The 26848-nt window shown below is 60.5% G+C and overlaps 2 protein-coding genes and 2 long non-coding RNA genes across 6 annotated transcripts in view; 2 read left to right on the top strand and 2 right to left on the bottom strand.

Annotated features, from left to right (window-relative positions):
* Nucleotides 1-1484, bottom strand: part of LOC101969042 (sodium- and chloride-dependent taurine transporter) — a 41318-nt gene extending 39834 nt beyond the window's left edge. Inside the window, exon 1 of the mRNA XM_078033402.1 lies at nucleotides 1469-1484. The gene's annotated coding sequence lies outside the window, so the exon portion shown is untranslated. The remainder of the gene's footprint in view (nucleotides 1-1468) is intronic.
* On the bottom strand, nucleotides 1470-9631 carry LOC144371161 (uncharacterized). Its single transcript, XM_078033405.1, has 2 exons — nucleotides 9301-9631; nucleotides 1470-1512 (listed from the first exon to the last, which is right to left on the bottom strand). The coding sequence occupies exons 1-2, from the start codon at nucleotides 9601-9603 to the stop codon at nucleotides 1483-1485; spliced, it is 333 nt and encodes a 110-aa protein (XP_077889531.1). The 5' UTR covers nucleotides 9604-9631; the 3' UTR covers nucleotides 1470-1482.
* Nucleotides 8415-19016, top strand: LOC120891632 (uncharacterized). Of its 2 annotated transcripts, XR_013431296.1 has the most exons (7): nucleotides 8415-8872; nucleotides 14005-14196; nucleotides 14635-14769; nucleotides 14920-15047; nucleotides 15385-18077; nucleotides 18162-18322; nucleotides 18723-19016. It is a non-coding gene; the product is annotated as an uncharacterized LOC120891632 (long non-coding RNA). The 2 variants fall into 2 exon arrangements; XR_013431295.1 differs by lacking the exon at nucleotides 14005-14196.
* Nucleotides 19017-19096: 80 nt separating this feature from the next.
* On the top strand, nucleotides 19097-23917 carry LOC144371160 (uncharacterized). Of its 2 annotated transcripts, XR_013431294.1 has the most exons (5): nucleotides 19097-19939; nucleotides 20076-21349; nucleotides 22026-22536; nucleotides 22659-22756; nucleotides 23345-23917. It is a non-coding gene; the product is annotated as an uncharacterized LOC144371160 (long non-coding RNA). The 2 variants fall into 2 exon arrangements; XR_013431293.1 differs by having other exon boundaries at nucleotides 19097-21349.
* The last annotated feature ends 2931 nt before the right edge of the window (nucleotides 23918-26848 follow it).

Raw genomic sequence — 26848 nt, 5'->3', positions numbered from 1 at the left:
AATGCCAGAATTAAGGGCTTTTCGATTTTCCGAGGTTGAAAAATCAGTGAATACATCGGCCCCAAGAGGAAGAATCTATGCATTCAACGGCTTCTAGGGACACCAGTGTGATCCTGAGCGAAAAGCCAGCAAGCAAAAGCCATCCACGGTGTCACCAGGGCCTGTAGATTAGCTATCAGAGCTGCGGCCTGATAATCCACACGGTGGCCCTTCTTGGTCTTTCGAAATACCTGGGGGAACTGGGGTCAAGAGGGAGCTGCCTTCCGCCCCAGTGATTCAGCAAAAGCAAAACAAACCCGACCAAAGAAGGAAAAAAAAAAATGCATGTGACTATTTTTATAGAACTGAGGACACAGGGGACAAAAGGAATATAGTTAATATTAAGTGTAAGGACATCGAAGTGAGGGGGTGTCAGGTGCTGCCAGCCAATCTCTGGCAACGTCTCTGAAAGTTTGCCATATATATATATTTTTTTCCAATAGAAAGCTTAAGTGGGGCCGAGCTTTGGTGGCCTCCACCTGTCATCCCAGCAGCTGGGGAGGCCGAGGCAGGAGGATCGCAAGGTGGAGGCCAGCCTCAGCCACTGAGTGAGGCCCTGAGCAACTCAAGATAAAAAAAAATGCAAAGGACTCGGGATGGGGCTCTGGGGTACAATACTTCTGGGTTCCGTTCCCAAAAAAAAAAAAAAAAAGTTTAAGTTTTTAAGAAGTTTAATGGGGAACAGGGGCCCGTGGCTGTAATCCCAGCCACTAGAGGCTGAGGCAGGAGGATCAAAGGGTGGAGGCCAGACTCAGCAATTGAGTGAGACCCTGTCTCTGTGGTTCAATGTCATAATTATTATTATTATTTTATTATTATTATTATTATTATTTGCAGCACAAAGATTCAAACCCAGGACCTTATGCATGTGACCCACCATCTCTAATCTCCACCCCAAACCCCTGACCAGACAGAACTGGGACCAGAGGCCGAGTGCCCCAGCTCACCGTGTGCCTTGGACTGACTGGTTCCCCCTTTTTTGGGGGGGGGTGGGTACTGGGGATTGAAGGCGAGGCGCTTAACCCCTGAGCCCCGTCCCCAGCCCTTTTTTTTCTATTTTATTTTGCTAAGTGGCTGAGGCTGGCCTCCAACTTGTGATCCTCCTGCCTCAGCCTCCAACTCTCTGGGGTTCCAGCCGTGGGCCACTGCGGCCCGGCGGGTGGCCCCCACTTCCAGGATCAACTCTCGGCAAAGCTCTGTCCCCCCCCCCCAACAGACGCAGGCAAGGCTGTCCCCGAGAGAGAGAGGCCAGCGCAGGCACACAGGAGACGGGCCACCTCCAGGTGACGTGAACCAAGTCCCGGGTTGTCAGGAGTCTGTTTTCTCCTTGAGGCTGGGGGAGGCCCTGAGGTCCCCCCCAGATGGGGGTCATTCCTGCCCCAGGGGAGGCAGCGGCCCCACGGAGGGGGGGGTGTCAAGAGCTACTTACATTTCGGAGCCTCCTCAGAAGGGACTCTGGTTCTGGTCTCGAACCTACGGCAGAGAAGAGAAAGAGAGCCCGTGAGCGCCCAGGGACACCAAACCCCCAAGGGACGGGGACCAGGAAGCCCACAGGTGTGGCTCAACAGGTGTGTGCGCAGGGGGGCGGGGGCGGGGGGCGCGCCTGTCCTCCCAGCAGCTGGGGAGGCTGAGGCAGGAGGATCGCCAGGTGGAGGCCAGCCTCAGAAATTGAGCCAGGCCCTGAGCCACTCCGCGAGACCCTGTCCCTAAATAAAATCCAAAAAGGGCTGGGGACGGACGGGGCTCAGGGGTTAAGTGCCCCTGGGTTCCATCCTTGGACTCCACAAATTTTCCTGCTGATCTTCCAAGAACTGGGAACAGCCTCCAAATAGCTCCTCACCCACCCCAGGCCCCTGGGCTGACATCCAATCCCGCTGCGGGGCCTCGGCCCGACAGGCTGCCTGGGGACACTGGCTGTCTGCAAGGCCTGGCCGGCTCCGGGTTGGCCCCTGATTGACATCCCACTTGGCGGCTGGGAAAAGCCTCCCGCGGATCTTGGATCGGGGACACATGGGCCGGTCAGAGGCTTCCCACCCGCATCCTTTCCAAGGTGGCGCGAGCCCAGGGGACAGGGCTGTGCCAGCTGCAGCCTGGTGACCTTGGGCCAGCAACCTGCCCTCAGCTGGGGGCCTAGGCGGTCTAGCTGGGTGCGTCGGTGCATTGATTTATTTTCCATTTTGCGGTGGAGGCTCGGCCTCCTGGGCTCCAGAGATCTTCCAGCCTCAACCCCCAAATCCCAACCCTAAGGAGCAGGTCAGGCCCCGAGATCCTGCATTTCCAACCAGCCCCCCCCACCGCCACCGGCTGTGTCCCTGCCACTGTTTTGGGGGACGACGCTGAAGGGGGAAGGAAATAGAATAACAGGCCGCACAAGGGGGTGCCCCCCTGTCATCCCAGCGACTAGGGAGGCTGAGGCAGGAGGATCGCAAGTTGGAGGCCGGCCTCAGCCACTTAGTGAGACCCCAAGCAACTCCGGGAGACCCTGTCTCTTAAATTAAAAAAGGGGGTTCTGGGGGCGCGGCCGAGTGGCGCAGAGCCCCCTGGGTTCAACCCCTGGTGACAAAAAAATTAACGATCGTCAAATAAACTACTGGTGAGTCCCCAGCGGAGGTGACAAGGGACGCGGGTCCCCCGTCTCTGCCCCGCGAGGGGCCATCCATCCTGGTGGGGAACTCAGTCACCGTCCAGGTAATAAATAAGGGGAAAGTGGCCTTCCTGGTGACAGATTTGGGTCTTTCCAGAACAGTCTTTGTTCCTCTCTGCACAAGGCTCAATCTTTGATGTTCAAAGACAGAAATTGTCCCGAGCTGCTAGGACCTAAGGCAGAGGCCAGTCCCCGGGCTGCCCCAGAGCTGGGGGACGTTCGGCAGGAGGCCACCGTGGGGCCTCGACCTGCCTCCTGTGCACCCCTCGCACCCAAAGCAAATCCACAAGCACCGAGCAGCCCGACCAGAGACTCTAGGCTGCAGGGTTGAAGTTGCACAGCACAGACATGCCTCTCTCTCCCTTGTCTGCTGCCCAGAGTCATGACCTTGGACTCCCTGGAAGCAGGACGTCCGTCTCCCACCTGCCTGAATAGGATGGGTGTCCCATGCCCAGCCCGGGGCGCTTCAGGACAGGGGACAGCACCAAAGGGGTACTGTGCCACTCAGCACCACCCACGGTGTGCTTGCACGAGGCAGGGTGGGGACAGGAGGGGGTCCACGCAACACCTCCCACTGTGGCCTGAAGTCATTTTGCAAAGCGAAACCCACAGTCGGGCGGGGGGTGCGCGGTGGCGCAGGCCTGCCATCCCAGCGGCTCGGGAGGCTGAGGCAGGAGGATCGCCAATTGGGAGGCCAGCCTCAACCACTGAGCAAAACCCTGTCTCCAAATTAAAAATTAAAATAAATAAAACATTTAAAAATGGCTCAGCTCCTGGGTTAAAGATGATAATAATAATAATAACTTTATATAATAATATAATAATAATCCGTTTATATAACCAGGGGGGACCAGGGGTACAGGGTGGTGGCTCCGGAGCACTTCTGTGGGAGGCACAAGAGACGCCTCGGGACAGAAATAGATCCCGGGTCCCTGTGGGAAGGAGCTGGGGGCTCATTTTTGTCTCTTTTTTTCCTTTTTAAGGTTCGTTCTCCTCTCGAATCTTCTACTAATCGTGGCAGAAAAAAAAAACCCACATAAATTCCTCTATTTTCCTAAAACCTGGAGGCTACACCTCGGCTCAGAAAAATCCGCACCCAAAGTGGCCTTAGGACCCCTGGAAAACCCCGTGGGACAAGGCTACCCCCCAAGAGGACCCAGGGGGACGCGGCGACCTGCGCTCCCACAGAGGGGTCTCTGCGCCCGAGCGCTCGGGAGCCTTCCAACCCCATCTGTGTGATCTCGGCCGGTGAGGACCAGAGAGGGCAAGGGAGTCCACAAGGTCACACAGCAAGTCGGAGACCCGGGAGGCATTCAGACCCTGGAGTCCTGGCGCCCAATAATGGCTCTTTGGATTGTCCAAAGGGCTCTCGCGGTTACTCATTAACCCAGCTCCAGTAGGGCGTTGGTCTGTTTTGTTCAACAGCCACCTCACCGGGGCCTGGCACCACGACATAGAAGGACCCGCTGGTGCCAGGCACGGCGGGTGGCACACGCTGTAAACTCGGCGCCTGGGGAGGCTGAGGCAAGAGGATCGCACCTTGGGAGGCTAGCCTCAACTATTGAGTGAGGCCCTAAGCAGCTGAGCGAGACTCCATCTCCAAATAAAAAAAATAAAATAAAATAAAATAAAAAGGGGCTGGGGACGGGGACAACGTGGGTCGGTGTCCCTGGGTTCAACCCCTGGCACTTCCCCCCCAAATAAAGAAGTCCAAACCATGGGCCTCCTTTTGGGAGTCAGGGAGGCTGATATCCTCAATGTCTGTGCCGAGCACCTACTACGGGCCGGATCCCTCTGCTGGACACTGTGGCTCCTGTCCCCTGTCCTCAGTGTTGCCCTGCATCCGGTGGATTAAGCTGTTGAAGCCGGCCTCCACCTTGCAATCCTCCTGCCTCAGCCTCCCGAGCTCTATTCCACAAAGCACTAGGGAGCCACGGAAGGCTCTTGAGCAGGAGTGTGGTCTTCTGAGAAGTTGGCTCCCGGAGGCCACAGCGAGGGGACACGGTGGCTGCCCAAGAGGGCTTTGGTGACATGGGCCTGCACAACGAAATGAAGGTGCCCATCAGCCCGCAGCCAGAGGGTGGGCGGGGCCCAGGGGACCTCCCGCTTCCGGCAGCACCCAAGGAGCATGACTCGGCCCAGACCCGGCCACCGCACTCCCCACCCCCCCAGCCACTGGCAGCCTCGGGTGGAGGACTTTCCAGCGGAAAGAGGACGGTGGCAGTGACTCACTTGGCACTTTTACCGTCTGTGACGAGTCACCATGGCAACGGGACTGGCAGAGGGCCCCTCCTCGGGGGCCTGTCCCAGGAGCCACGTCCCCGTCCTTCTTTATATTTTTGATTTTGAGACAGGGTCTGGCTTCAGTTGCTTAAGGCCTCTCTAAATGGCTGAGGCTGGCCTCCACCTTACGATCCTCCTGCCTCGGCCTCCCAAGCTGCTGGGATTATAGGCCAGGCCCGGCCCCCATCTTGGATTCTTGGATTCAGGACACCGTCCCCTGTGCCCCTTGCGGAGGGGACTCTCACCTAAATCCCCCTGGGAACAATGCTTCTTTGGAGGGCTCTATCTTCCCCTGCTGATAAATGTGTTCCTCAGACCTCAGCCTCCTCCTCTGTAAAGTGGGTGGGCAGGGTGACTGCAGGACCTCACTCGCGGTGCCCACGCTCCACCGTCGAAGGGACCCCTCTTGGTCACACCTGTCCCCAGGTCCTGTTTGCCCGCCCTTGGCGTCATCACCTGGATTGTTCATTAACCTCCTCCCGATAGACCTCTTGGTATGCACTCCTCCTCCCGTGAGGCTGAGCACAGGGACCATTTTCTTTTGCACGCCTGTCATCCCAGCGGCTCAGAGGCTGAGGCAGGAGGATCACAAGTTGGAGGCCAGCCTCAACCACTTAGCGAGGCCCTGAGCCACTTAGCAAGACCTTGTTTCTAAATAAAAAGTAAATAAATAGGGCTGGGGGTGTAGCTCCGTGGTAGAGCACCCCCCGGGGCTCAATTCCGAGGAGGCCAGCGGTTCCCGGCGTCCGGGACGCATTGGTAGGACCAGGGGACAGGTCTGGGGCCTTCTCTGTTCAAAAGAAAATGAAACTTGCCCCTGAAGGGTCCCTCTGTACTTGATACAGTTATTATTATTATTATTATTCTTTAAATTGTTTCTGATTTGTGTTACTTTTGTAATTAAAAAGGGAATCTTCTCACCGGGGGAGGCTGAGGTAGGAGGATCACAAGCTGGAGGCCAGCCTCAGCCACTTAGTGAGTTTCTAAGCCACTTAGACCCTGTCTCACGAGCCCCGTCCCCAGCCCTATTTTGCATTTTATTGAGAGACAGGGTCTCGCTGAGTGGCTCAGGGCCTCGCTGTTGCGGAGGCTGGCTTGGAACCCGCGATCCTCCTGCCTCAGCCTCCCGAGCTCCTGGGATGAGAGGCCCAGGCCTTTCTTCTGACCTGGGGACAGTTAGGGCGGCTGCCCCTCCTCCAGCCTTAGCCGCACCCCGGGGGCCCTTTGTTTTAGGTGTTTTGTTTTTAGAAACAGAAAAGCAAATTCCTGCTCCTAAGCCCCAAGCGGAGCCCCGGGCCTCAGCTCGGGTTTCCAAAGGCAGCCACTGCCCAGGTGAGGCGGGAGGAGAAGCCCGTGTCCATAAGTCACCCTGGGACTCCCAGGACGGCCCATGTTTCCAGAAATACCTTAGGCCAGACTCGCTGGCACAGAAGACGCTTTGTACCCTAACCCATGGCTGGGCCACCCTGCGACTCCTGGAACCCCAGCAGCCTCGTTCTCACCATGAGGGCTCTCCAGGCTGGACTGGCTTCAGTCCTGCTGTCCCCAAATCCTGTTTGTCTCCCTGCTGACCTCCGAAGACAGCCCAGGCCCACCCAGCCAGCCCTCGGGTTCCTCGACCATCTGGCTTCTGCGGATTCTAACCCTGGATGGAGGCGGTGGCATCGCAGCCTCTCGGGAGGCTGAAGGAGGAGGCTCATAAGGTGGAGGCCAGCCTCAGCACCTTGGCAAGGTCCTGCCGGGCATTTCCAGAACCAGAGCTCCTCCCCAGAAGCCATGGAGTCCAACCAAAGCCGTTGACCAGGGCAGGTTGGCCAATGTGGAAAAGTGAGATACAGCCCCCAGAGAGTCGGGGGCCGGGCTCGGTGACGCACGCCTGTCATCCCAAGCAGCTCAGGAGGCTGGGGCAGGAGGATCACAAGGTGGAGGCTCTTGCTCACAGTGTGTTATCATCCGGGATCTTTGGAAACACTCTTGGAGAAGGAACAGCTCCCAAGTCCCCTGACAGATGGACAGGGAAAAGAATCGGGTGCCTAAGTGATGTCCCCGTGGGTCCTGTTCACTCCCCCGCCAGCCCTGAGGACTGGGGGGGGGGGGTGCCCTACTTCAGCCTCCACTTGCCAGGAAGTCAGTGACCACAGCTCCCCATCTGCCACCGACCCACAGAGACAGAGTCTTCCCGGCGGGTCTCAGTTGGCCCCGTCTGTGAAATGGGCACAGCGACCCCCCAGGGCCTGGGGGCTGTGCCCAGCCGTGGTGGCCCTGGATGCCTCAGGATGAGGAGAGGAGAATGGGGAGAGGCGGCCGGCCGGCCAGCAGCTGGGCCACCCCGCCTGCCGTGCCAGGGTGTCCCCAAAGGACAAGCGCTCAAGAGGGCGCGGTGGCCCTGGCCACATACCACAGCCACCCTGGAGCGCGCTCGTGACACCCACTAATCGGCAGCGCTGTGCCCAGCTGGGCTTTGCAGCTTACCACGGCTTAGGGCCCTCATGTCCCCCAATCCCCTCAAGGACGCCGCGGGGCTGGCCTGTGGGCGTCCTGCCTGCCTGGACCGTCCAGCTGGGGTTCAAGAGAGGGACTCACCCAAGGTCACCGTGGAGACCCAGCCCAGCTGTCCCCCGCCTCTGGGATCCCGGGCTCCACCTGCCCAAAGGGGGGGCCGCAGGCCACGCCCACTTTCCAGATGAGGAAACCGAGGCCCAGCCAAGGAGGCCCAAGGTCAAGAGCGGGCGGAACCATGGGGAGGGGGGGACACAGCCTCTGGCCACTCTGCCAGTCCCACGGGGCTGTGGGTTGTCAGCCTGGGGAACCTCCCGAGGACATCGCCCAGGTGACAAGCCCCCCCTGTGCCCCACCGTGGCCACCTCCCCACGCCCACCCCACGGTGGGTGGCTCTCCGGGTGACTTCCCCGTCCCTGGTCGAGGGAGACCGGCGGTTGCTAAGCGCTCACCCGCTCTCTCTGCCTGGGAGACGCTGGACCAGGTCCCCTGCCTGGAAGCCACCAAATATAAATAAATTAATTAATTAAATGATTTTTTTTTTCATTTTACAAAGACCTTCCTGGGTGACATGGATTCAGGGGGGCCCGATTGGCTCAAGTCCAAAGGGAGACCCCCCCCTCCCCCGAATCCCGAGACCCCCTCCGTGGAAGCTGCTGGGTGGCCGCTGAGTTGATTTATGTCCCCAGGCAGGAAATGGGGGCCAGGCTGGTCCTGGGGGAGGCTGGGAGCTGGCAGGAGCATGGGCAGTGACCAAAATAGCCGGTGGCCCTGCCCAGCACACACCTCCCTCTGGGTGTCCAAGAGGGACGGACGGTGGCCCGCAGTTCCCCTTCCACAAGGTCTGGGGCAGGGGGGGAGGGAGGGGGTCCCCTCCCCCAGAGTCCCCCCCCCTGGGCAGCCTCCCTAGTGGGAGGGGCCTGTGAGCCTCCAAAGCCAAAGAGGAACCCGCAGGAGGAAGGGGAAGCCTGGGCGAGATGTGCCCCACGGGCCACCTCGCTGCCCACGGTCGCCTGGCTGTCCCTGCCGGCCACTCAGGGCCACCTGCGCGCACACACACACACACACACACAGAGGCAGCGCGGTGAGGCCATGCCTCCCGGTCACCTCTCCTTCCCATGCGGTCCCCGCCCTGCAGAACCCGTTCGGGGCCATGGAACCCCTTTGGGCACCGGGTGGGGAGGGGGGTGGGGGACACCCTCCCCCAGGCACAGCCCAGGGACACAGATCACAGGAGCCAGCCACCACACTCAGGGACACACACACACACACACACACACGTGCACGGGGCCAGGGACTCCCTGGGAGGCACGGTCACACCCGGGTCCACGCTCACGGGGACCCGCGCGCGACAGAGAGGGCACAGGTCCCCGGGAGCCAGCCGCGGCCACACACCGCCGCCCGCAGGTACGCGCGCGCGCGCAGCCCGGGAGACCCAGAGAATGGCACAGGGTCGCCCATGTGCACGCGATGCAGGCGACAGGCACAAACGGCCACCCTCGGGCATGCACGGGGACCACCGTCACGGGGACCGCCACCCCGTGGACGGAGCCGGACGGACAGACGGACAGACAGACCCCCCCCCACCAGGCGCGCACCCACCTGCCGCCGCCGCCGCCGCACCGCGAGCCCGAGGGACCTTGGGGCTGGGGTTGGGGGGTGGGGACAATAACACCGTCCCCCCCCCACCTCGCGGCACGGGCGACCCCCCCCGGGTCCCTCCCTCGGATGGACATGGACAGGCCAGGACCTGGACACGGGGAGGTGGCCCGAGCGCGGGCTCCGGGGGCGCAGGGGACGGCGGTGCGCGCCCAGCTCCGTGTCCCCTCGGGTACCTGCGGTGGCCTCCGAGCGCAGCGCCCCGGGTTCGCGTGGTCAGGAGCGCTGCCCGGGTGGCTCGGTCGCCGGTCCCCTCGGCGGGCTGTGCGCCGCGCTGTCCCTCGGGGCGTCTCTGGGCTCGAGGTTCCCGATCGCGGGGCACGGGGCCACCCGAGCGCGGCGGCGGCGGCGGCGGCGGCGGCGGCCAGGCTCCGGGGCTCGGCGCTGGCCGCGGTGCGGAGGACGCGGTAATTTATAAGCGGCTTCTTCCTGACCTCGCGTGTCTGTTGTCTGCACAGGCAGCGCTCAGCATCGCCCATCCTGCTGGGTGGAAAAATACCAGCTCGGCCGGGCCGGGGGCGGGGCCGGGGCGGGGCCGGGGCGGGGCCGGGCCTGAGCGGGGCGGGGCCCGGCCGGGATGGGGGCCGGGCCTGGGCGGGGCCTGGGCGGGGCCTGGTGAGGCCGGCCTGGGGCCTGGGCGGGGCCTGGGCGGGGCCTGGTGGAGCCGGCCTGGTACCTGGGCGGGGCCTGGGCGGGGCCTCAGCGCTCAGCCCCGCCCCGCGCGCGCAGACACACACGCGCACACACAGGCGCACACACAGGCACGCACGCGCGCACGGGCTCGGTCACACAAAGAGCCCGGGCTCGCCTCGCCGAGCGCGCGCGCACACACCCTCCCACCGCGCAGGGGGACACTGGCGGGTGCCAAGGGTGGTTCAGCCTGTCCTTTGGGCCCCTTGCAGATGAAGAGCCAAAAGGGATCCAGGACCCCCCACCCCCACCCCATCCCTCGCTCCCCTCCCCCCACCCGGGTCCCCTTTTCCTAACCGGGATCCCCAAGCCCTGTCCCGGTCACCCGTGCACCTGGATTGGGGGAGGAGCACATGGAGTGGCCACGTTCCAAAGTTCCCCGGGGCCTGGCCTGGAGACCCATGGTGTCTCCAGGTTGGGTTTGCGCCTTTGCAAAATTGGGCACCATCAGTAACCCCCTCTTCCACCCCCCACCCCAGGGTGGCCTGAGGTCCTGGTTGTGACAGCCCTGGTGACTGGGATAGCAGAGCACTGCAGCGCAGGTCCGGAAGCCCACCCACTTTGGAGACCGAGTCAGGAAGGTTCCCAATTCTAGTCCAGGCAGAGCAATGTAGCAGGACCCTGTGTCAAAATTTACCAAAAAAAAAAAAAAAAAAAAAAAGTCAAAAGGGCTGGGGATGTGGCCAAAGAGCAAAGTGCCCCCTCCCCCAGATTGCATCCCCAGGGTCTGGGGGCTGTGGAGGGAGGTGACGTTCCAGAATCAATCGTAGCTTCGCCATGGCTGTGTGACTCTGGGCAAATCACTCAGAGTCTCTGTGCCTTGCTTTTCCTCCTCTAAAATAGACACCCAAAAAAACGGTGGCAAGTATCCCCCCCCCCCCGGGCTGCCAGGAGAGAGGAGAGGCAAGCTGAACCAGTTAAAGAGCTCCAAACCCGCTCCTGGCACCCAAGAAGTGCCAAGCGAGTGTCAGTTAATGCGACTATTTTTAAATGGAGCCGGAGACGGCGCCCTTATTACCGCTCTTATTTGAATGAGCAGCTCCTCAGAGACCATCTTGCGCATCCACACCCCGGTGGGGACCAAGGAGGCGCTGTGTGACCTACGGCAAAGTCTTTTCCCTCTCTGATCCCCCCACGTTTTCTGCCTCCTTCTGTGCACCTCTGTCCTGGGCATCCTCAGCAAGCCCCTGGGGTTGGTGGCAATACCAGCTCTAGCCAACACCACGACGCACTGTCCCCTCCTGGCCCTCGCCCAGTGCCTTCTGTACCCTTCTCTAGGGACCCCCAGGTGCACACTTGGGGACCATCGGGATGGATCTGGTCCTTGCCCCCCCTCCCTTTGAATCCAGGAGCTTGTCACAAGTCTGGCTCGTAGTAGATGCTCAACAAACAGGTGCTGTGTTGTATTCTACTTGCTCCCTTTTGAGATGGGGGTTCTGAATCTGTTCCCCGGGCTCACGCGACATCTTAGTACCTTCGTCTCCCGAGTGACTGAGACTCCAGGTGTCCGCCACCAGGCCACCACGCCTGGCTGCATTGATCTGATTGAGCATGCCCTTTTTATAGCATGTCGGAACCATATGCTCCGCACAGCTCAGTGCATTTCTTTTATTTACTTTCATTTGGCAGAGCTGGGGACGGAACCCGGAGCCCTACCCAGCAGCAGCCACATCCCCACAGCCCTTTTTTTTCTTTCTTTCTTTCTTTTCTTTTTTTTTTTTTTTCAATTTGGAGACAGGGGTTTTGCCAAGTTGTCGAGGCTGGCCTCCAATTTGCGATCCTCCTGCCTCAGCCTCCTGAATGGTCGGGATTCTAGGAAAGGGGGACCATGGCTGATGTCATGCCCAGCTTCGGGGCATTTAAATACAGCAGCATTCTGATACCCCCGACACACACACACACACCCCCATTTTAATGAAGAAGTAAGAAAGTCGCAGAGAAGTGAAGGAATTTGCCTTGGGTCACTCGGTGGGTGAGTAAGAGGACTAGAATCCAAATCTTCTGGTTCTTGGGGGGGGCGGAGATTGGGGTCCATTTTGGGGGCGATTGCTAGATAATGCGCCTCAGGTTCTCAGCATGAACGAGATTCTGGGCGCTTTGGCCCACGCCCGTCATCCCAGTGGCTCGGGAGGCTGAGGCAGGAGGATCGCAAGGTGGAGGCCAGCCTCAGCCATTAGAGACCCTGTCTCTCAATAAAATGCAAAATAGGGCTGGGGACAGGGCTCAGGGGTCCAGGGACCCTGGTGGTGTGGCTCTGATTTCTGCTGTCCCCCCCACCCTCCAAAGCCCGGTGCCCATGGACCCCGGGCAGCCAGGGTCTCAGCCCCACTCGCAGCTGCAGACGGGAACCCCCAGGACGCAGGGCTCCCTCTGGGGGCCCAGCCTGGGCCCTGGGCGCGCAGAGGAACTTGGGAAACCGTGGCCGGATGTGGTCTGCGAGTGGCAAGTCCCCAAAGCTCACTTCCTCCTCTCTCTCTCGGTGGAAACAGCAAACAGGGCCCCAGGGCCAGACGGGGCAGGTGACAGTGGGAGACGCAGACCCACGGGCTGCAGGACATTAGCACGTCCGCCGTGTGCTCCCTGAAGGGGCAGCTGCCCACCGGCTCCAGGGCCACCCCAGGTCACCACCAGGCCACCTCCACCCCAGCACCCTCCTTGGGAAACAGTCTGGCAATTTCAGATGAGGTGGTCTGTCTACCCCAGAGGCCACGCACGCCTGCCATCCCAGCGGCTCGGGAGGCCGAGGCAGGAGGATCGCAAGGTGGAGGCCAGCCTCCGCCACTCAGCGAGGCCCTGAGCCACTCAGGGAGACCCTGTCTCTAAATAAAATATTAAAAGGGGCTGGGGACCAGGCTCAGGGGTGAAGCACCCCTGGGTTCCATCCCTGGTGCCCCCCCCCCAAAAAAAGAAAAAATAAATCCCCCTCTGCTGAATTTCCATATATATTTTTTTTTAGGGACCAGGGATGGAACTCAGGGGCCCTCAGCCCCGGAGCCAGGTCCCCAGCCCTAGTCTGTATTTTATTGAGAGACAGGGTCTCCCTGAGTGGCTTAGGGCCTCGCTTTGGCTGAGGCTGGCCTCCAACTTGCCATCCTCCTGCCTCAGCCTCCCGAGCTGCTGGGATGACAGTTCTGAGCTTCTGAACCTGTGTCCAGCGCTCCAGGGGTTTCCTGGTGCAGTCCAGTGCTCACACACGGCTGCCCACGGCAGTCACCCGGGAGGCACCGGGCGTGGTGCACACCTGTCATCCCAGCCACTCCGGAGGCTGAGGCAGGAGGATCGCCAGTGGGAGGCCAGCCTCCACCATTTATACAGACCCTGTCTCCAGACCAAAAAATATAAAAATAAAAAGGGCTGGGGACGTGGCTCCGTGGTCCAGGTGTGGCCCAAGACCACGGCTCCCATCCGCACCCCCTTTTTTGTAAATAAAGCTCTCCAGGTACTCCATGTCCCCTCTGAGCCCCAGACCCCTGGCCTCGCGGTGGCTCCGACGTCCCCAGGCGGCCCGGATCCCTTGGCATTCTTGCGGAGGCCTCTCGGTGTCTGCTTTCTTAGTATTTTTTTTCCCTCCCAAACACAACAATTCAAAAAATTCTCAGCTCCCAGACAATCCACAAAGCCAAGAGGCGGGGAGAGGCCGGGGAGAGGCCGGGGAGAGGCTGTTCCCACTTATGGCCTGATCCAAGGCAGGTCTGATTGGGCCCTGGGGACTGGTCATCGGGAGTCTGGGTGGAGTCCCCTCCCCGGCTACCCACTGCTCCCCCATGGCCAGCGTCCCTCAGTCCTTACAGGATCTCAGGCACCTCCACAAGAAAACGGGCTCAGAAAGGGCGACGGATTGTCCCCAGGACGCACAGCCCTGCTGGGAAGGTCCCGGTGTATTTCCCAGCTGCGGGGGCAGAGGTGTGGGCTCCGGTGACCGTAGATTTGCTGTGACCTTAGACCTAGGATCAGCCCCCCCCCCGCCATGAGTCTCAGTTTGTCCCATCTATAAAATGAGGGGTGCCCCCTTGTGATCCCGGCGGAGGCTGAGGCAGGAGGATTGCCAGTTGGAGGCCAGCCTCAGCAATTTAGCGAGGCCCTGACCAACTCCGTGAGGCGCTGTCTCTAAATAAAATACAAAACAGGGCTGGGGCCTAACCACTGAGCCTCCTCCCCGGCCCTTCTTCTTCTTATTTTTTTTTTTTTAGGGCCTCCCTCAATTGCCAAGTCTGGCCTCCACTTGTCGATCCTCGTGCCTCAGCCTCCTGAATTGCCGAGAGGATTCTAAGTGTCCCCCGGGTCTTGCTCTGGGGCTGGCCCGTGCATCTGGCCGTGGACTTCACCTGGGGCCTCATTCTTTGAAAATGGGGAAGTGCCTTCTTCTGAGAGGAGAACCTCAGGTTTAGTGCAACCAGAGGCCACCAGCCCCGAGGCACACCCACGGTGACCCCCTGTGACCCCCCAGCGCCCGGCCTCTCCGTCCCCCACCCTCCAGGAGGGAGGGGAGTCCGGAGACACTGGCTGCAGGGCAATCCCTCCGGTGTCACCCGCAGGACCCACTCATCGGTCACACGGCTGACCTTGAGCCCAGGACCAGGCCACTTCCTCCCAGGGACAGGAGGCCCTGGGCCTGGGAGGTCTCTGGCCCGTGGAGGAGGGAGGCCCTGGGCCATCCCGAGGGCCCAGAGTCTCTGTGCAAGGCCTCGAGACCGGCCTGGCTCTGGGTCCTCCGTGCTTCGAGCCTCAATTTTCTTTCTGTTTTTTGGTCCCGGGGATGGAACCCAGGGGGGCGCTGAACCCCTGAGCCCCGTCCCCAGCCCTTTTTATTTTTTATTTAGAGACAGGGTCTCGCGAAATGGCTGAGGATCTCTCTCTCAACGGATTATTGAGGCTGGCCTCCAACGGGCGATCCTCCTGCCTCAGCCTCCGGAGCTGCTGGGATGACAGGTGTGCACCACTGCCCCCGGCCGGAGGTACAATTTCAATTCTTTTACTATGAATACCTATATCTGTACCTAGGAATGATCGGTCCCTGTTGTCCTGTGTTTTTTTGTCTTTAGGTATTTTCTGATTTTTGTGTTTTTTTTGTTTTTTTTTTTTGCATTATTGGGGATTGGACCCAGGGCCTTGTCTGTGCCAGGCAACCGCTCTGTCACTGTTCATGCACTGAGGTTTGCACTGGATGCATCCTTCTGGAACCTGCTGTGCTCCCTCCACTCATGTTCCTGAGGTTCTTTTGCGCTGGTAATGGGTAAGTCTGATCCATTCCTTTTCACGGCTGTATAGTACTCCCCTGTTTTATTCTCACCGGCCCAGGTGATGGGACTTTTTTTGTTGTTGTTCCCATATTACAGACGGGGAAAAAAAATGGGCTCAGACAGATAAAGGAGCTGGTATAGGATCAGCCAGTGACCGACGGGCAGGAGGATGGCAAATGGGAGGTCCGCTTAGGCGACTTGGTGAAACCCTGTTTGCAAATAAAAAAACGTAGGGGACTGAAATCATCACCGGGACGTCTCAGTGGTGACAGAAAACCCCTGGTGGGTCCCCAAATGAAGCGCTTTCCATGCTCCTTTGTATTAAATCAGATAAGCAAAACGTGTGGCCGGGCCGGGCGGCCCACACCGGCCATCCCAGCAGCTCTGGAGGCTGAGGCAGGAGGATGGCAAGTTGGAGGCCAGCCTCGGCGACAGAGGAACAGTCGCCACCGTGGGCAGCGGGTGTGGCCTCCGTCAGCCCCAGACAGGGAAGTGGCTGTGTGACCCTGGGCCCCAGGTTCCTCTCCTGATCTGGGGAGGCACTGCCCAGGCTGACGGAAGGTTCTAGAAGGTCCCTCAGGCATCCTGGAGCCGTGCTGGGCGGGCCCTGGGTGGGCCCCAGCCCTGGACAGGCAGCACGTCCCCCCCAGGCCAGGCTCCATGGGAAGCCCCCCTCCCCCTCCTCCTGGGTGCCCCCCGGGGCCCGGCCTCCTCCTCCTCCTGCCTCCTCCCCCTCCCCCAGCCACCGTCCACCCTGTGCCTGGCGCAGGCCCCCCCTGCCCCCCGCCGGTGGCAGCTGCTGCCAGGGGAGCCTGCCCACCCCCACGGCGCCCGGGCACCAGGCACCGGCTGGGACATGACCCTGCAGGAAGAGCTGGTTTACGTCACTCTCCACCAGAGAGGCTCAGAACCGAGGCCGCGGCCGGGGGGAGGCCGCTCAGGTGCAGCTTCCCCAGAGCCCAGGGCCCCCCATGGGTCTCCCCCCAGGACCCCCTCATGGTGGTTGGTCTTTTCCCAGAAGACCCCACGGTGAGGAGGCCAGGCTGGACGGGGCTCCCCCTGGGTGGACAGGGCACAGGCGGTATCAAGGTCCTGGGGTCAGGGCTGGGGGGCACTTACCTGGCACCTGGGAGGCACTGGGTTCCCTTCTCAGCACCCCCCAGAAATAACCTCAGGGTCCAGGGACAACGGGAAAAATATACCAAACTCCCCAAGAAAGATCTTGGGATTAGCCGGGCGCACGGTGGCCCTCGCCTGTCTTCCCAGCGGCTGGGGAGGCCGAGGCCGGAGGATCGCGAGCGGGAGGCCAGCCTCTACCGCAAACTCAGCGAGGCCCTGAGCCGCTCAGGGAGACCCTGTGTCTCTAAATAAAATGCAAAATAGGGCTGGGGACGGGGCTCGGGGGTTGCACACCCCTGGGGTCAATCCCTGGTGTCCCCACCCCCCCAAAAAAACTGGGTGGGCAGGAGCTGGTGACATGAGGGGGCTGGGGCCTGAGACCTGGGGGAAGGCACAGGCCGGGGACGGGAAATCTGCCCAGCGCTTACCGTCACGCGGATGAAGACGGCGGCGGCGCTGCCAGGGACGTGCCAGGGACCCAGGCAGGTCACAGCAGGTTCCCAGGGTGCGGCCGGTGGCCTCTGCCAGGGATCCCAGGGTGTCTGCACGTCCCTGGGATCCCACAGGGTCCCTGGGGTTGTCTTTCCTTCAGTGTGACACCCGGGTCCTCGTGCTGCTAGGCGAGTGCTCTGGGCTGTCCCCAGCCCTTCATTGTCATTATTATTATTATTATTATTAATTATTATTATTAATTATTATTATTATTAATTATTATTGTTATTATTATTTACTGAGGATCGAACCCAGGGACACCTCAGCACCCCTGAGCCCCTGTCCCCTACTTTACATTTTATTGAGAGACAGGGTCTCGCTGAGTGGCTCAGGGCCTCGCTAAGTGGCGGAGGCTGGCCTCCATCTTGTGATCCTCCTGCCTCAGCCTCCCGAGCCACGGGGATGACAGGCGTGGGGGCCACTGTGCCCGGCCACACGGACCCCTGTGGACGAGGTTCAGCTGAGCAGGCCCGGGAAGGCTTCTTGGGCATCTTTAGATCCATTTGGGAAAAAAATAATGTAACATGTAACAATTGGTGGGAGACGGAGGAGACTGTTGCAGTGTGCAACCGTGTCCTCGGGACTCCGGGTCATGATTTGGGGGTTTGTGGGCTCCTGAGCTCCTGTCTTGGAATCGAGGTGCAGGTCCAAATCCGGGGGGTTCCTGAATCCTCCCAGGGTGTCACCCCCCCACCCCACTCACAAGAACCCCTTCAAGGTAGGTACTTATTCCTGTTTACCAAAGAGGCCCAGAGAGGTCAAGTGACTGGTCCAAGGTCTCACAGCAAGTCCGTGACGGAGCTGGGACCCAAGCTCAGGCCCCGCCTTGGGATCGTGGCCGTCTGCGTCACGGGTGTCTAGAGACCCCACGGTTCATCAGAGACGACGGGGACTTCCCTGACTGTCCCTCTCGTTACAAGGAAGATGAGTGGCCGCGTGACAATGGGCAGTCCTATCTGGGCATCGGGGTCCCTTGCAGCCACAGGCTCCTGTGTCCTTTCCTGAGGGACTCTTGGCCCTGAACTCTGGACTGTGTCCGGGAGGAACTGGGGTGACCTTGGCTGGGCTGGGTTTGCAGCCTCCCAGAGGCCAGGTGGGACCAGCCTCCCAAAACAGCCTCCAATACTCTGCCCACACCTGCCTCTCTCAGTCCCTGGACTGTGGCCAGGAGGCCGGGCGTGGCGCGTGAGGCCAGCAGTCACCCCCTCTCTACAAAGCACCTCCATTTCCTAGTGACCTTGAGAGTCGGCAGCTCAGAGGTTGCAGCTAGGAGTGGCTCAGAGAGGTCGCGATCCTTTCCTCAGGTCACACAGCGTTGTCTTTCGAGACACAGCAGGCAGTGACCCTAGCGGGCAGATAGGTCCCTAGGAGCCTCCACGGACCCCTCCTCCTGCCTCAGCCTCCCGAGAAAGGTGGGGTCCCCACAGCGAGCGGCAAGAGGTCCCGGTGTAGATTCTGCTTGGAAACTCAGTGAACCCCCCCGGATGCCTCTGCAGAGAGAGACATGGCCCCCGCAGGGTGCAGGGCGAGAGGACATCAGGGAGTCGCTGTCTGGATGCTTTTCCTCGTTAGAAACAGCCCCGCGAGAGATGGGCGCTGAGAAAACAGGATTCGAGGCACAGAGCAGTGAAGTAACTTCCCTAAAGACACACAGCGGGTAAGTGGCAGAGCCAAGATTCGAACCTTGGCTTCATGGACCACCTTCTCAGTGGCTCCGCTGTCACGGTTAACGGTGTCGCCCAACTCGCTCTTCAGGCTGCCAGCTCGGGAGGGTCCACCACGGGTCTATAGAAGAGGAGACCGAGGGTCAGGGAGTGGAAATCCCGAGGCCACCACCCCAGGCCGCCCGCCAGGCGGAGCTCGGAGTTGACCTTGGCTCTGTGACTTTCAAACTGGTCCCTCACCCTCTGTGCCTGTGGGGTGTCCCTTCTCTTCCTTTCAAATTTCGGTCTCCTCCTCTGTAAGTGGGGACCCCAATATTCACATCCATAAGCCCCGTGGCCAGTCCGTCCCTGAGCCCCGTCCCCAGCCCCTTTTCATTTATTAATTTTATTTAGACACAGGATCTCGCTGAGTCGCTGAGGCCCTTCCCTGAAGGGTTGAGGCCGGGCCTCTACTGGCGATCCTCCTGCCTCAGCCTCCTGAACTGCTGGGACGACAGGCGCGGGCCAGGAACACATTTCGGATCCTAGATCTTTCCCGGCTCCACTCTCTCTGCCTCGGTTCTCTGGGTCTTTGGCCAAAACTGGCCGTCCCTGTCCTTCTGTCTGGTCACCCACCCCTTTTTCTCCAAAAGAGGCCACACTGTGGTCACGCCTCTGAGCCACACAACATGCTGTTCCCCTGCCTGAGATGCTTGTCCTCGCCGTGTCTGGGGAGACTCCCAGGACCCCTCGGAGGGTGGGGTGGGGTGGGGGGCGGTGGGGTGGGCGCCAGGCCACCAGGAGGAGGCGAGGGGACCGGGCAGGGCCCCCTCGTGTGGTCTCCCCAGGCTGCCAGGATTCTGGAATGTCCAGTCCCGTCCTGTCTCGTCTGTGGTTGGGAAAATATTCAACCGAAAATAAACACGCTCCTTCCTGATTAGGGGTGACGCCGAGAACCTTGTGACCCCAGACGAGGGGACCTCACCCTGAGAGTGGAGCCCCGGTCACATCCCTGGAGGCTACGTGTCCAGGAGGCCCACCTGGACCATGCTGTGTGACGCCCAATAAGTTGCTTGTCCTCTCTGTGCTACTAGGTCTGTTGCCTCTAGCTCAGGGGACACCAGGGATTGAATTTAGGGACACTCCTACATACCCCCCTGGGCGTGCTCAATTGGCTTCCTGCTGGGACGATGGGTGGAGCCCATCACCTGGTCATCCCCGGTGCTCAGGAGGCTGAGGCAGGAGGATCGCAAGTTGGAGGCCAGCCTCAGCCACTTATCGAAGCCCTAAGCCGCTCAGGGAGACCCTGTCTCTTTTTTGGGTACCCCCCAAAAGAGAAAAAAAGAAACCAAGTTCTTGCCCTGTGCCCTCCAGGGGCCCTCCGAGGTGACCCTGGGCAGCAGGTGCCACTTAAGGAGATGTGTGGATTTTGGAGGCCAAGAGCCATCCAGAGGCCTAACCCCGCAGGGGCCCGCACCGTGGGGTTCTGTCAGTTCCAAAACGGATTTTTCTGGGTGCTCCTGACAGACTCCCGGGGCCCGGGGTGAATGGGCCCTGGCCCCGTCCCCGCGGCCTGCCTGTTGGGACACACACCGCCGTTGATTGAATCACCCTCTTGGGCCTCCTTCCAGGTGGGCTGTGCCAGGAGCGTCCCTCTGGGTCTCATTAAGGCTCCTGTCAACACGTCCCTCTCCCCTCCCGCCCGCCAGCCCACAGGCCGCAGGAGGGGCCGGCGGCTGAGTTTTGTTTACTGTTTTCTTCCCACAGATTCCTCCCTTAATAACCTTGGAATCCGGAGGCTCCCCTGGCCGGCAGGGAGGAGGCTGGGGCCGGAGGCTGGGGGGGCCGGAGGCTGGGTGGGCCGCACCCGGGTGGGGGGACATGCATTCAAACAAGGTGGGTTTGGTGAGAAAGGGAAGGGGAACTCGGCTGCCTCCGGGGGTCTGGGTTTGGGGAGGGTGTGAAGTGGTTCTTTTGTGTCCTAAAGGGACCGTGGAGAAGTTTCCCCGTGGAGGTTGGCTGAGCCTGGATCCTGGTTCTCCTTCCTGTCCTCCTAACCTGGATGTAAACCTCCCGTGACCCTGGACTGACCCTGAGTCTTCCTCCTCCGAGCCTAAGGCCTGACTAAGTCCAAGTACTGCTCACAGACTGATCCCTGATCCTCTTTTCCTTGGCTGAGCCCTGATCCTCATCCAAAGGGTTGAAGGTGGGGTGACAGGCTGAGCCCCGATCCCGATCCCAGACGGTGGGGAGCCCTGGCTCTTGCTCTGGCGACCGACTTACTCCTGATCCTGGTCTCAGAGCCTCGACCCCGACCATCCATCCGCTCCTCTGTCATCCCGCTTCCTGGGACGGATGGACTCATCCCCAATCCTTGGTACTCAGACCTGATTCTGGTCCCTGCGTGAGCCCAGCCGGGGATCCCAGGCCGGATCCCAGATCCAACCCTGATCCAGGTTGTCAGCGGTTCCTCACTGGATCCCCTGAGTGGGCCCCTGATCCCGGATCCAAACTGAGCCCTGGTCCCAGCCGGAGCCCGAAATCCAGCGCTGATCTGATCCCTAATCCCGGGTATTGCCTGACCCCCTCGCCAAGTCCTCGGCGTCGAGTGGGGAGTGGGGGGTCGGTCATAAATCACCCCCTCCACCCACCGGGCACGGTGGCACGCGCCTCTCATCCCAGCGGCTGGGGAGGCTGAGGCAGGAGGATCTCGAGTTGGAGGCCGGCCTCAGCCACTGGGCGAGACCCGGTCTCTAAATAAGGTATCAGAAGAGGGCTGGGGACGGGCTCCGGGGTTGGGCGGATCCAAGTGAAGGGAGGTTCCCAGACCCGCCTGCGCTTGGCGGGGTGAGTGGATCCCTGAGCAGGTGTCCCTTCTTATCCCCAGGCCAAGTGTGCCCAAGGTCACGTCCCCACAGCGGGGTGGGGGAAACCGACGCTGGGAGGAGCAGAGGGGATTTCTGGGGACCAGCCGGGGCAGAAGGAAGGAAAAAGCCACCTCGGGGCTCCGGGGACAGCCAGCAGGGCATGGTGACGCCCAGGTGGGAGACGCCCCAGGGGACATGGGGCCCAGGGCCCAGGAGCCAGCCCCAAGGTGGCCCTGAATTCCAGGGGCCGGGGACTATGACTCCCTTAGTGGCTCCCAGGGACCAGGATCAAGTTCCAACCTGACCCTGTCCACCCCCCTCCCCCGAAATGCTGCACCCCGAGCAGGTCCTGCCCTCCAATGGGCCTTGTCCCCTGCCACCCAAAGCCACCAGGGGCCCTGCCTCAGGGTTTCGCCCGGGGGGACCAGGCGCCGGGAATTCCACGGTCGGGGCTCCAGGTGCTTTCTCAAAGGCCATGATTTGCGGAGGCCGGCCTCCACCTTGCAATCCTCCTGCCCCGGCCTCCTGGGTCCTTGGGATTATAAATGGTGCCAGGTCAAGTCCCCTGGGAGGGATCTTGTTTGGTTTTGGGTTTTTTTGGTCACGGCCTCTGATGTCCTGTGGCCTGCAGTAGGTCAGACGCCGGACCTGCCTTGGAGGAGTTTTGAATGAATGAACCAGGGAGGGAGGGAGGGAGGGAGGGAGGGAGGGAGGGAGGGAGCAGCTCCGGGGGAGGGGGAGGAGTGGTGGTGGCTCAGGGTCACATGACTGTTCCTGGAGAGGCTCTCGCTTGTCCCACGGGGACTGACCTTTGCTTCCAAATCCTGCGGACACCTGATCTGTCACCTAGGAACACGGGGAGCCCAGTCTCCCAGCACCAAAGGGTACAAGCTGGTCCTTCCCCTTGGCCTCCACCCTGTGGGTCCCAGAACATCCCGCTTCTGCTCCGGGCTTGAAGCGCCTGCTCTGGAGCTGCTGGGGGGCCACCTGACACCAGCCCAAGGATCTATCTTCTGGTCAGAACAGAGTCCCCTACCCCCTAGGGGCAGGCGAGCAGTTGGGTCATCCTGCAGGGTTTAGAGGTCGGCCTCCAGCTAGACACACCCAGTGAATTCCTGCCTCAGGACCTTTGCACGACCTCTTTCCTCTGCCCCAGAATGCTCTTCCCCTAGATCTCTGCCTCAGGACCTTTGCACGACCTCTTTCCTCTGCCCCAGAATGCTCTTCCCCTAGATCTCGACTCCTGTCCTCAGAGATATCTTTCTTGACCAGCCCAGGAGATGTGGGGCAGGACTCAACATTGGGGTGCAGGATGCAGAACCCTCCACCATCTGCCATTGGCCTGCTGCGGGTTAAACCTTGTAATAGTAAAATCTGCCCTTTTTTGGGGGGGGGCAGGGTCCCAGGGATGGAACCCAGGGGCGGTTAACCCCCTGAGCCCCTGTCCCCAGCCCTTTTTATTTTTTTTTTCTTTTGACAAAAGGTCTCCCTGAGTTGCTCAGGGCCTTGCTAAATGGCGGAGGCTGGCCTCCAACCTGGGATCCTCCTGCCTCAGCCTCCCCCCCGTCTCGGGAATAGCAGGTGTGTGCGTGCCACGGGTCCGGGGCTCCAAGTCCTTTCTCCAAGGCCGTAAAGAGACCTGCAGGTTCTCGTCCCCTCTCTGCTCCCCCCTCATCCTGGGTCAGGTGGCAGGACTCCACGGGATTCCAATCGCCCACGGTTTGGCGGGCGGGTCCCCCTCCCTCCCTTCCCGGGGTCACAAGAAGCCCAGGAGGGCCCGCTAATCCCGCGGGAGGTCGGGGACTGAGCTCCCACGTGACATTTAAGCACCTCGGTGGCAGCCCTTGCCAGAGAAGGGGATTAAGCCGTGGGGGACCTGGCACTGGGTGTGGGGACGGACGGGGTGGTGGCCGCTAAAGCTGTCCCCTCCTTTCTCCCTGGCTGTGCCTCACCTGGGCACCCCTTTCAGAACCCCTGTACCCCCTGCCAGGGGCTGGGACCATGTCACCCCCTTGCAAATGACTCTTCTGCAGAACCCTGGCCTCTTCAGAAAAACCCAGTGACAATTTCCTTTTTATCTTTTCTGGTTTTTGAACCCAGGATTGAATCCTGGGGTACTTTACCCCTAAGCCACGTCCCCAACCATGTTTTAAAAAATATCATCTACAGAGACGGGGTCTCGCTGAGTTGCTGAGGGCCTGGCCACATGCATTGCTGAGGCCGGCCTCCAAACTTGCGATCCTCCTGCCTCAGCCTCCTGAGTTGCTGGGATGACCAGCGTGGACCAGCCGGGGACAGGGAGAGCTTGGGGTTGGGGATCAGGAGCTGGTGGCCCAGAACCTGGCTCTGGGCTCTACCAATCCCACCACCACCTTGAGCCTGCCCCAGCGTCTGGGACAGCCACCCTGGATCTTGCCCATCTGATAACAAAGGCCCATCTGACATCATGTCTCTTCCAGTGCCCGCCCGGGGCCTCCCGGTCGGTGCCAGCTCTTACCAAACCTCAGGGGTGAAGTTCCAAACCACGAGATCAGAAAAAAAAAAAACAAAATAAAGAAAGAAATAAAACCCACCCACACCCCACAAGAGGCCCCAGGAGGCCCTGCTTGTCTGCTGAGGACAATGTCTTGTGACAACCCGTGGCCCTTTACCCCACTCGGGGCTGATGACCTAAGGCCGCGCACCCTGGGGACCCGGGGAATTTCAGAAAAAAATAAAAAATTATTTCGCAGCATAAGTCCATCCCAATGGTGGTGTGGGCTATACTTATGCTGCAGAGAGAGAGACTGGTGGATTATGGGAAATTCCCAGCATGCACAGCGTCTGGGGATCCACCCCCCCCCCAACAGTGGCCCAGACGAAGCCACGAAAAAAAAGAAAAAAGTCCCAGGTGACATTGGTTGAGAAATCCTGTTTCCTTGTTGGTGACACAGAAAGTTCTGCTCAAGGTCACACGGCGAGGACGAGTGTCCATCTGGGGACACTTTCATAGAGCCTGGCACTTTTATTTTTGGGGTACCAAGGGCACTCGACCCCGGAGCCCCGTCCCCAGCCCTATTTTGTATCTTATTGAGAGACAGGGTCTCGCTGAGTGGCTCAGTGGCTGAGGCTGGCCTCCACCTTGCGATCCTCCTGCCTCAGCCTCCTGAGCCGCTGGAATGAACGGGCGTGGGCCTCCGCGCCTGGCTGAAGCTCTGCCTTGGACACTTTCTTGCTAAGTGACACCGTCCCCTGTGCCTTGGGAGAGCTCTTTCCTTCCCCCCTCCCCCCCCCCCTCCGTTTCCTCATCTGTGAAATGCACTCGCGAGGATTAAATGAGATAATAGGAAGCTCATTCCTCCAAGCCCCGGGCACACCCATCCCGGTCACGGCGGCGTCGGCAGAGAGTCAGATAACACCCACTTGGGCCAGAGTTGCCAACAGTCAGTCAACGCTCCTCTGCAACCTGGGGCTGGGTGCATGTCCTGGTCGGGGCACGTTGGGGAGGCCTGGCAGCCTCCACCAGGGCCCAACGCACACCGTGACCCAGCAATTCCGGCCCCCAGCTGTTTACCCCACGGAAATGTGGACTTCTAACCACCGGCAGCTCGCAGCGTTCAAGAATGTGCAAGAGCCCGTCTGTCCTGGTGCCAAGTCTGGAAATAACTCCCAAGTTCAACAACAGAACAATGAGTCAACACACCGCCCCGGGCCCGGCAGGGATCACCGGCCACCAGCAGGACAGTCCATGCCCAAGGGCGGCAGGGAGGCCCCTCTGCAGCACAAGACACCCCCCCCACTCACACACACCAGATGCAAAGACCCTGCCAGAATCCCATTTGCAGAAAGTGCAAATCCAGCCCCATCCAGGGTGCTGGGGCACAAGGGGAGAGGCCACTCTTGGGAGCAGGGGACACGTGGGGGACTTATGAGATGCTCGCTATACACTAGGAATTGAACCCAGGGGACCTCTCTGGACCACGGAGCCACATCCCCAGTCCTTTTCATGTTTCTTTTTTAAAAAATAGGAGATAGAGCCTCGCTAAATTGCGGAGGCCGGCCTCCAACTTGCCATCCTCCTGCCTCAGCCTCCCGAGTTGCTGGGATGCTGCCCGGTGCAGCCCCCTGACCCTCCTCCGGTGCTGATTCTGTTTGCATTTCCTCCAGACTTTGGACCAGGCACAGGACTAGACCCTTGGCATTTGCGTGTGTGTGTGCGCGTGTGACTAGGCACAGCACCCGGGACCTCACGCTCCCCCACCAAAGGCTCTGCCACTGAGCGAGGCCCCCAGCATGGGATGCTTTGGGCAGGAGGCTCCAGCGCCACGTCTTGGGGACACCGTGTTTTAAGAACTGAGACTGGCAGCCTGGGTGCAGACGTCACCCTTGGGCAGCTGCACAGCTGGGCCAAAGTGGACGCGTTGCTTAGCAACGGGCTTCGATTTCTCCTGTGACGGAGGGGACAGGGACAGCTCTGGCTGCCCAGGGGTGTTGGGAGGACTGAGACGGCCAGGCGTGCTCCGGGCTTAGCGGCGTGGGCAGGGAAGGGCAGCCTCTGCTATTAGCCGTAGGTAGGGCTGCGACTGGGTGGACGTGGAGGCAGAGGAATGGAGGCTGAGAGACGGAGTCCATGGTCCACGGCTACACTGAGCTGGGCCAAGGCAGGTGTGTCTGACTCCAGTAGCTTTTCATTTTTTTTTTTTAAATATCAGGGATTGAACCCAGGGGCGCTTCATCCCCGAACCCCATCCCCAGCCCCTTTTATATTTTTTTTTATTTTGCTAAGTGGCTGAGGCTGGCCTCCAACTTTCGATCCTCCTGCCTCAGCCTCCCGAGCTGCGGGGATGACAGGTGTGCGCCCCTGTGCCCGGCCCCATGGCTTTTCTTAAGCCCAGACCTTCTTCTTGGTACCCCCCCCCCCAGAAATCAATACTCCCCCAAATGGCCGAGGGTGGAACAAGCAGGAATTGTCCTGAGCTGTTTCCTGGACTCTTTCTGAGGCCCGGGGCAACCATCTGCCTCCCCTGCCAAGAGGGGATTTAGCCTCCCCCTGGGTTCTGACGAGCCTCAGTATTTGCACACTGAACCCAGTGCCAAGCTGTGCTCCAAGCCCTTCACCCTCAACCAGGGTCGTTCCTGTAATTCGCTTTGTTTTATTAGCAGACGGAGGACCGCGGCACAGAGTGGTTCAGTAACTTGCCCCATGTCACACAGCGGGAAAGCACACAGCCAGGCTGGGAATAGAGAAGAAGCCTGAGGTCAGAGTGTGCCCGGCACCCGGAGGTCCCCACGGGTCAAAGGGCAGAAAGGGAAATGGAGGCACAGCCAGCTCCGGGTGTCCCATCCACAGGCACCACCAAGCAGCCAGGCCCAGCGTGGCCCCTGCGGGGACAAGAGCCTGGCACCCCCTGGGGCCTCTCGGGATGGTGCCCAGGGCACAGAGCGCACCCCTCGGGCTCATTACGGGGATGATTTCCGCTTTGCTGGCTGCCGGGCAGCTGCTTGGCACGCCCAGCCCCGGCTCGGGAGAGGTCCCCGCCATCCCAAGGTGCGGGCAGGGCTGGGCGGGGCTCTGTGGGGCTCCCACGGTTCAGGCCTCTACCCGCCCTGACCGCCGTGGCGGCTGCTGCACCCTGAGCCAGCTCTGTTTTTTGGGGGGGGACACCAGGGATGGAACTCAGGGTCACTCAACCC

This window comes from Ictidomys tridecemlineatus, chromosome 16 (assembly GCF_052094955.1).
Source record: "Ictidomys tridecemlineatus isolate mIctTri1 chromosome 16, mIctTri1.hap1, whole genome shotgun sequence".
Classification (NCBI taxonomy): domain Eukaryota; kingdom Metazoa; phylum Chordata; class Mammalia; order Rodentia; family Sciuridae; genus Ictidomys; species Ictidomys tridecemlineatus.
Note: the sequence above shows the minus strand (reverse complement) of the source record. Positions and strands in the feature narration are given on the sequence as shown.